The 9,376-nt window shown below is 42.1% G+C and overlaps 1 protein-coding gene across 1 annotated transcript; it reads right to left on the minus strand.

The window, feature by feature from the left end:
• Nucleotides 1-1,016: 1,016 nt before the first annotated feature.
• srd5a2a (steroid-5-alpha-reductase, alpha polypeptide 2a) lies at nt 1,017-8,035 on the minus strand. The gene is made up of 5 exons (XM_061232183.1): nt 7,556-8,035; nt 6,341-6,504; nt 6,105-6,206; nt 4,780-4,930; nt 1,017-3,844 (listed from the first exon to the last, which is right to left on the minus strand). The coding sequence occupies exons 1-5, from the start codon at nt 7,828-7,830 to the stop codon at nt 3,778-3,780; spliced, it is 759 nt and encodes a 252-aa protein (XP_061088167.1). The 5' UTR covers nt 7,831-8,035; the 3' UTR covers nt 1,017-3,777.
• Nucleotides 8,036-9,376: the final 1,341 nt, after the last annotated feature.

The raw sequence follows: 9,376 nt of genomic DNA on the forward strand, positions 1-9,376 counted from the left end.
TCATGTATGAAGGTGTGTTTGTCTGAAGGTGAGTGGCATTGCAACGTTTCAAGTTGTTTTCGCGTCAGGATTTAGTTAAAGGTGTCCATAAGTACCATTTTATCCCAGTTGGAACCAACTCTAACAGGAATCATTTCGATTCACAAGAAGTAACGATACAGTTGAGACTTGTCATGCACCGATAGCCTGTTAGCGGCTACCCGTTATGCAATTCCTAGCTCTAACGTTAAGGTTTGATATTAACTTTAGCTAGCTAAGTTAGCCAACATCTTGGACATAACGTCAAATACATGTTTCACTCTGTCAGCTATACAGTGGCTAGGGGTGTGCCTGTATTGCGAAAAGGGAATCTAACTACTATTGTAAACGAAGCTACTTAGTACCCAACATTTTGCTTTGCACAGGCTTCCAGCGCTACAATGGGCCTGAAGAGGTTGTGGAATGATTACAACGTGCTTATTGTTATGGGCCCAAGTCTTGGATTGATACACGCCGGGTGGTACTATTTAAAGTCTAATCCTTTGCTACGAAAGCAACGAGAAGAATACATTCCGGAGCCGGCCATAGTGGCCCACGTTGCGCGGTCACTACCGAAACCGAATCCTCAAGCAACACCACCACCACCACCACCATCACCACCACCATCTAACAACAAATAGTGGATGCGTAGGTAACTATACTTTCCGACCTTGTCATACGCATTTGACATGACTATGGTGTGCAGCCATTTTTGTAATTTTATTTCTCTAACCGTAAAAGCTAATCCATCATGCAGATCACTAACGCCAATGTAATGACTGAAATGAAACATCGCTAAATTGCGTTGTGGCAACACGTAACGTAAACAAACTCACTAGTCATAATCTTAGTAAACCGATCATTCTGTTTAAGGTTTTGCACTCAGTTCTTCAGAGGATTTGCCGTGTCTAGGAAACGAAAGAATTCTAAGTCAAATCTGTAATTTGTCTAAAAAAAAAAAAACCTCACGAGGGAAGAGAGACCACGGCAGCTAGCTCTTCAGGAAAATCAGACTTTATTAGCACAAGTGCACGAAGCCGGATCAATTCTGCAGAATTGAACTTCGATTGTTGGTTTCACACATTTTATACACTTCTTTCAATATAACTCCTCCTAAAAAATACCAGCTGATCTCTGTGAATCATTGTGGCAATCGCCCAAATTATAATTTCGCTTTGTATGCTATTCTCTAAAAAAATGTTTTCTTTAAACATGACGTTTGTTTTGTCAGCTTGCTCTTAAAAAAGTAATTATCACATTAATTACAATTATCTTATCACATTGTACAGGCATACAAACTGCACCAATGTTTTCTTGTCAAAAATAATTGACTTGACATGTTACATCAAACGCTCAAAAATAAATGACATGGGTTCATTGGATTACATATTGATTATATGAGTAAATAGGCAGCATACATGTGATATACATTGATTATAGGCTGCATACATATTGGTATACTTTTTGGCATGAAGCTTTGAGAGTTTTGGAGGAACCAGCTTGCTCAACTCTGACAGTTTGACGGTTTAATCTGATTTAGACTTGTGATTGATTTGTCATAAAACGGAGATAGAAACACCTTGTTCCGTGAATTTGTTCCGACAAGATTCAAAGCTTTGAAATTTAGACATGATCTCCCCTTATGTTTCATCGCAGGACGGGTTCCGAGTGGACCGTAAACATGAGGAACGCCGGCTGGTTGCGGAAGAATTGGCCGTGGGTGGCCGGAGGTGCGTTTCTAGGCATCCATATTGGTACGTGGGCCATGCAGAAAGCCATGAAGAGCTCCGTCCACTCGCAGACGCAAACGAAGCCGAGGAGCGCGGAAGACTCGCAACCCAAGTCCGAGATTTAAATTATACTCCGGAGGCTTGCTTTTGATGCAAATGGGATCGTTTTAACCACCTTCTCTTTGTGCCTGTGGACATGTGTAAATAACATCGATCACTTTTTGTGGTGTAATGTGTGCAATAAATGTTCGTTTTATAACCTGCTTGGCCCTCACTGGTTATGGTGTGGTAAATTTAAAATGTCTCGGGTCACAGAAAAAAAATATTTGTCCGTTGCACAAATCAACACCGTTGCCTTCTAGGGATTACTTGGATCTTTAATCAAGCTGGTGGTTTGTCGCTGCTTGTCTCCGTCCCTCCCTAAATTGACAGCGCAGTAAAATGCATACGTGGGAATACAAGAGGAATGCTGTCGCGAGCAAAATGTTAAATTCTGTTGTGCTCAGAAGTTGTTGACTCCACAGCAGCAGTGATGTTAATGGACCGGGTCACCCTGCTGACTCCCAAGAAGAGATGCAGCTGTCTGTAGGCGCAGCCCTTCCTGCTGACCAGTAATTCGCTATTGCTCGCTGGGGCATTGGCTGCAGTTCCAAGATTTCTATTGACATTGTTGTCTTTGTCTTGCTTGGATCGACCACTCTGGTGATGGTTGGGCCCTTGAGCAAGGCCCTTAACCCCGCATTGCTCCAGGGGGGGGGATTGTCCCCTGGTCAGTCTAATCAACTGTAAGTCCCTTTGGATAAAAGCATCAGCTATATAACAAATAAAAAATTGTTGAGAGCTCTTCATCAAGGTCCCACCTAATTCCATGTAGAATGTTTGTGTAGTATTCAAATTCCACCACTAGATGGTAGCATTGATTTCATTTTGGGATTTTAAAAAATGATTGTAAAAAAGGACTGCATTGTTCCAATTGGCAAGGTTTGAACTGTTTTGCTTTGTGGGTGTTGTAATTAAGTATCACTGATATCTGATATTCCTGGAGACGTCATGGATTTCAGAATCCGTATATTTTGATGTCAGTGTATTTAAGGCCTATGCCATCTCTTGATATAAATGCTTATCAGGAGATGGCATAGTATCATCATGAAGGAGGAATTTGGAGAGAACAATTTGAACTATTGGAGGAATTTGCTGAGAAAATATGTATATTTATTTTAATTATATTTTAAGTGTAAAATTTGACAGAAAAGAATAATTCTCTAAATGAAAGTGGATGCAAGTCTTAATTTAGCTCCACTGGCAAGCTGGCTTTGCATTAAAGGAAGCAATCCTCCTCAGAATATTAATAAATGACTGTACTGCTCGCTGTAGCTTTTACAAATACGTTTGCATTGGCAGCCTATCCAGGGTGTATTCCACCCAAGATATTTTCTTTCCCACAGTGACGCAACTTTTTGGAACTAGAAAACTAATTAGATTAGCAAACTAGCTAGCTCAGTCACATAGATAGATTTGATAACAAAAAAAATCCATTAAAGAATAGATGCCTACGAAGTAGCATGTTCACATAATCTGCGGCTGGCTGAGCTGAACCTGCTGCCTTCCAGCGGTCACTGAGGGAAGGGAAATAGCATCGGTGTGTTTATTCCTGTATCTCCTGTGCATTCTGGGATAGCCCAAAACCGCCCTGCAACCTTGACCAGGGATAAGTAGGCTTGATAATGGATGGATGATGGCTTTTCCTGCCATTGTCTAATATGCTATATAATTGTAGCTAAAGCAATGTCTGTCCTGTATACATGGAAACTAGTATTGTTACTGTTACAAAAACAACAAAAGTTATGTCTGACAAGCAGGGACGTTTGTTCCACAAACTGTTTTTCTGTTCGGTCTAACCCAAAATGAAAGGCTTTTCCGAGCTTTGAATAAGCGCAATAAGTAGCAATGTCAACAAGAAACGGTTAAACAACAGGTATTCAGCAGTAAACCCTCGTCATGTTGTCCGTCACGGCTGATTGCTCCTTTCTCAGAAGATGAACGGCACCAAAGCTTTCCTAGATCTGGGGTAATCCTGGAACCTTTCCAGGTAAAACCTGAAACACAACATTACATGTTCAGTCTTCACATAAAAAACAACAATGGCGAGGAGGATAAGGGGCGGAATTTATGAAAAGGCCTGGTTTATTGCAAATATTCTCAAACACAATAAATCACATGCAAGTCCAGAATCCATAAAATAACAACTTGCCAGACACGCCTTCATAAACAATAACAAATTAGCGTAGATAACAGCAAGTTAAGGATCTTTTTTTCCTAAAGTGCGTTTTATTGTGAGACATGCGTTTCGTTTGGAGCAGCATACCGGTAGGCTATCAAAAGATTTTCAAATAGAATCCCGGACACAATTTGAGGATTTACGGTAATCGACTTCACTATGACTGGCCTTGTTGAGAGTACACTGCCAAGAACAAAATATTAGCGTGCTTGAAGTTATTTTGCTTCATGTAAAATTATCTTACCGCATTAACAAATTTGGAAATTAGTAAAAGGTCGCAAATAATTATTTGACGGGCTTCATTAAGATGGATCTTGAAGAGGGTAGGCTGTCTTTCCTGCATACCCATAGGGTATTTGACGCATATTAGGAATGAGGAAATCAAAATCGAGCGTTTTTTTGAGTATGCCAGAATGTTCCACACAAAGACTCCCAAACCTATGCGCTTTGAACTGGAGGCTACCGAGTAATTTAATAATAATAGCCTAATAATCATTATAATTTGTTATTTAACTGGCACTGTGCAGCAGCTGTGCAAATCCTATCCGGGGCTTGAACCGCCAACCTTCCTGGTCCCAGTCATGTAGCTTAGCCACTAGGCTACAGGCTAACCCATAATGTATTCACGGTATTTATTGAAAAACGAATCATAGAATGATATGTTTTCGTTTCGTATTAGATTTTTTTTGTTGTTGTTTTTTTCACACATTTGACCGTTATCTCCTATGTCGCCGAAGGTGTAACCAGGGTTACCTGTGGTGATGGTAGGCACGCGGCCCGATCGAGCACGCGGTGAAGACGGCGAAGGACAGGGCGGGCAGGGACCAGGTTGCAATGGCGTAGCCACACCATTCCAATATCTCCCCAAAGAAGTTGGCCCCGGTGACGTACTCAAACAGGCCTCCTGAAATCGAAGCAGACAAATAATAAACAATAATAAAAAAATAAAAAAAGACCTCGCTAAACTCCACAAAAAGACATAGCTCGCCACTTTCTAGTGAAGGTGTTGTGCAGGTGCTTTAAAAAGTATTTATTTATTTATTCTCCCTCTTGTTACTGTTGTGGAGAGAGATTTAATATCTTCCAAGGATGATCAAACCTTTATACACTCTCAGAAATAAATTGACAGTGGAGGTACAGTTTTGTTCCTCAAGCATCAAATTTCCTAAATGTACCCGGAAAGCACAGTAATATTCTCTTTGGGGAAAAAATTAGTTTGTTCTCCAAACAAAAAAGGTACGAATTAATTATACATTGCATCAGCGACTTTGAGTCGAAAGTGTTCCTCTCGCGGGTTACGCATCATTCTGCCTGGCATATCAAAGCCAGCCTCGAGGATAATCGCTTCAGTGTGTTCTTTTTGAACTACTAGAAATAAAAAATTAAAATAACACAGCAGCCCTGGGTCACTTGGCGAATGTCGGAAACACGAACAGGCTGAATGAAAGGAGAAAAGATGGACGGGGTAAATCTTGTGAAGTGTACCCTGCTGAAAAAAAAAACAGCTCAAGCTAGGTTATGAAACAGCTGGTAGCTGATCGACCAGTTAGACCAGCTCCTTACTCAACATGGTTTGACTAACCCAAGCTATGTTTTGAAGCAGCTGGCGGCTGGTCGACCAGTTCAGACCAGCTCCCTAACTCAACATGGTTTGACCAGCTCAAGCTATGTTTTGAAACAGCTGGTATCTGGTCGACCAGTTCAGACCAGCTCCCTACTCAACATGGTTTGAACAGCCAAGCTATGTTTTGAAACAGCTGGTATCTGGTCGACCAGTTCAGACCAGTTCCATACTCAACATGGTTTGACCAGCTGAAGCTATGTTTTGAAACAGCTGGTAACTGGTCAACCAGTTAGACCAGCTCCTTACTCAACATGGTTTGACCAGCTCAAGTTATGTTTTGAAACAGCTGGTAGCTGGTCGACCAGTTAGACCAGCTCCATACTCAACATGGTTTGACCAGCTCAAGCTATGTTTTGAAACAGCTGGTAGTTGGTATTTCAAGCTGGTCATAGCTGGATTTTACACCAGAGTAGTGGTCTATTATCTTCTTGATGTTTTCATTTTCGCAGGTTACCTTTGGGAATCTTGTAGGTGATTTCACCAGGTTTTCTCAAACTGCGCAGAATATGATCGCTGTTGATATTGATGGCCATTCCCAGAAAGAACAGAATCAACCCTGAATGATAAAAAAAAAAGCAAGATATGAATATCCACACTAGGACTTTAAGATTGAATTGGTCGTAAGAGCTTGCCAGCAAAAACAATACCTGAGCTTGTTATTGTTTTATTGCATTTTTGGCTTTGTCTTACCGACAGCCAGACGGATGTCGGCCAGCCAGGCCTGGTCGTACTGGGCACAGTGCAGCAGGTAGTGTCCCTGGAAGAAGCCGTTGATAGAGCAGAATATGGCCGCACAAACGACTATGTACAGCGGGCATGGACGGCCTTTGGTCAGCAGGGAATAGATGAATGTCCTTAAGAAAGAAAGAAACAAACAAACAAACAAACAAACGGAAATTAGGTCAACATTGCAGAGAGTGTCATTTGATTTAGCAAGTCCCCTTTTACTGTCATTTTAAAGCAGTTTGAGTTAGAGTGTAATTACCTTTTTAAATCTATTTTTTTCTCTTAAGCAGAAAATTAGCTTGTGTGTTTTAAGTTACTGTTACTGCTTGACAAGTGAAATGAGTTGAGCTGTCTTACCTCATTGGCAATATTTTTGTCTTTGCAAAAAAAAGCAATAGAAAACATATGATTTTAAGTATAAGACTAAAATACTTGTTGACACTGGTTTATTGCTGTAACACTTCATAATAAGGTTACATGAATTGCCGTTAACTAATGTAGTTGTCAACTCACCATCTACTAAGAAGTTAGTCTGTACAGCTCTGTTAATGCATTTGTACATGATTAATTAACTACATTAATGCCAATTCATATTGGAATAAAAACAGTCAATGTATGTGTTATTGATTTACTGTGTTAATTATTTATGGACAATGGTTTGCTAATGTATATGTATTCATGTAACTAATACATTACTTATTAGTGAACAAATGTATTAACTCATGAAACTCATCTCATTTCATTCTTAATGTATTTTGAAACCTTATAATTATAATTAAGGTCCTGACATTTTTGACAAAAATGAGTGTCATAAGTTGTTTATAGGGCGATTTGATTTAGATTTTGTACCTTCGGAGTACTTTTAGTGTGTCATTTTGATTTACCGTACGAGGCAGTGCCTGCATTTCAGGTTTTGCTGCTGGGATGTGAAAGCTCTGAATCTCAAAATCTCAAAAATTCTCAGAAAGCAGATTAACTGCAGGTCAAGGTCAGGATTTGCCAATCATTAATGAATGATTAACAACTACATTAGTTAATGCTAATTCATGGACCTTATAGTAAAGTGTGACCCATTATTATTATTATAATTATTATAATTATTATTTATCTATTTTTTCAGAGCACCAAGTGGCACAAGCCCAGGTTGTGTGTAGCGTAGCCTAGCATAGCGTAGCATACCTCTGGAAGTAGTGGAGGCAGAAGGTGCCGGCGAGAAGCCACTGCCCCGGTCCGGAGGGCCTGTGGGAGGTGCAGATCAGGAGCGCCGGGATCAGGAAGGATGGGAGTTCCTGGAGGAACCAGCCCAGCCTGGCGGGAACGGTGTGGGCGAGGTCGGCGGGGGTCGCGTAGCGCCCGTAGGGGGTGTGCTGCTTAGCCTGCCTCTGGAGGTACCCGAACCCCCCCAGGATGAAGGCCCCACTGAGGGCCGAAACCGCCACCTCGCTGCACTCCATCCAACCAGGGCGCTGAGGGGAAGGCGTCTGTGCTGCGGGGTTAGATCCGCTAGTGAGCTCGGTGACGCCCAAATTCAAAACGTCGTCGTCGTTGCCCTTGGCAAATATTTTGACGAATGAGAGGCAGGGGTTCAAATCTCACCTCGGCTGAAAATATCTCTCTCCTTACAATCTGGTCACGCTGGTGTGCGGCGATAGCTCGTCTCGTCACGTTTATTACCATGAAGTCTTTACCTCGTCTCCCTGCCCTCGTTCTGTCCAAGGGAAACGACACACCGTTGGTCCGTTGGTCCAAGAAGTGGTCAATTTCATCCAATGGAGTTTAAACAGGAGAGAACTGGTTCTACACCGGTGTATGCTTAGTTCACAGGGCTCCAGAAATGCTACTTAATTCCTAAATATGGTATTCATAACAGCTCATCATAGAGCTTGGATGTGTGGCTATTTGTATAATGCAAGGCAATTGTGGCAAGGCAAACGCAAGGCCTAGCTACAGCCCTGGTCCCACTGGCCACGGCGTACCTTTGAAAAATTTAAGCAAAAATAATATAGCTGTTAAAAAGGGATACAGTAATAAGTGCTAGTCGTGTAGTTTTCCCCACAGAGGAGTGTCTGACAAGCAAATGAACAATTTCCCATTCAGGAATGCTGTGAATTTTTTTCACTGAAGATTTATTAGGATCCCATCAGTAAACAAAATAAAAATTCTTGGCACCACGCGTCAAAGGTAAAAAGAAAAAAGAAAAGAACATTCAGAACATTCAGAACATTCAGAACAACTTAGATATTTTAGTGAATATGCAGTGTAATTACTTTTTGGGTTGGTGCTGAATGGATCCGCTTTGGGTACTTCATTACATTATTGGTATTTGGCAGACACTCTTATCCAGAGTGACGTACAGTTGATTAGACTAAGCAGGAGACAATCCTCCCCCGGAGCAATGCAGGGTTAAGGGCCTTGCTCAAGGGCCCAACGACTGTGCGGATCTCATCGTGGCTACACCGGGATTAGAACCACCGACCTTGCAGGTCTCAGTCATTTACCTAAACCACTACGCTACAGGCTGCCCTACTTCACTAACATATTAAACAGGGAACATGATACATCATTCTTTCATTCATTCATTCATCCATCCATCCATTATCCTAACCCACTTATCCTGAACAGGGTCGCAGGGGGGCTGGAGCCTATCCCAGCATACCCAGGCACGGATGGTGCAGTGGGTAGCACTGCCGCCTCACAGCAAGGAGGTCCTGGGCTCTAATCCCGGTCGGCCCGGGCCTCTCTGTGTGGAGTTTGCATGTTCTCCCCGTGTCTGCGTGGGTTTCCTCCGGGTACTCCGGTTTCCTCCCACAGTCCAAAGACATGCAGGTTAGGCTGATAGGAGAGTCTAAATTGCCCATAGGTATGAGTGTGTGAGTGAATGGTGTGTGTGCCCTGCGATGGACTGGCGACCTGTCCAAGGTGTATTCCTGCCTTTCGTCCAATGTATGCTGGGATAGGCTCCAGCGACCCTGTTCAGGATAAGCGGGTTCAGATAATGGA

This window comes from Conger conger, chromosome 2 (assembly GCF_963514075.1).
Source record: "Conger conger chromosome 2, fConCon1.1, whole genome shotgun sequence".
Lineage (NCBI taxonomy): Eukaryota > Metazoa > Chordata > Actinopteri > Anguilliformes > Congridae > Conger > Conger conger.

Excerpts from the sequence above, each read along its gene's own strand:
- srd5a2a (XM_061232183.1), bottom strand. The coding sequence starts at position 7,830 with ATGGAGTGCAGCGAGGTGGCGGTTTCGGCCCTCAGTGGGGCCTTCATC. Across the intron at positions 6,207-6,340 it reads CGACATCCGTCTGGCTGTCG|GGTTGATTCTGTTCTTTCTG; the intron begins GTAAGACAAAGC and ends TTTATCATTCAG. Across the intron at positions 3,845-4,779 it reads CGTGCCTACCATCACCACAG|GTTTTACCTGGAAAGGTTCC; the intron begins GTAACCCTGGTT and ends GTTGTGTTTCAG.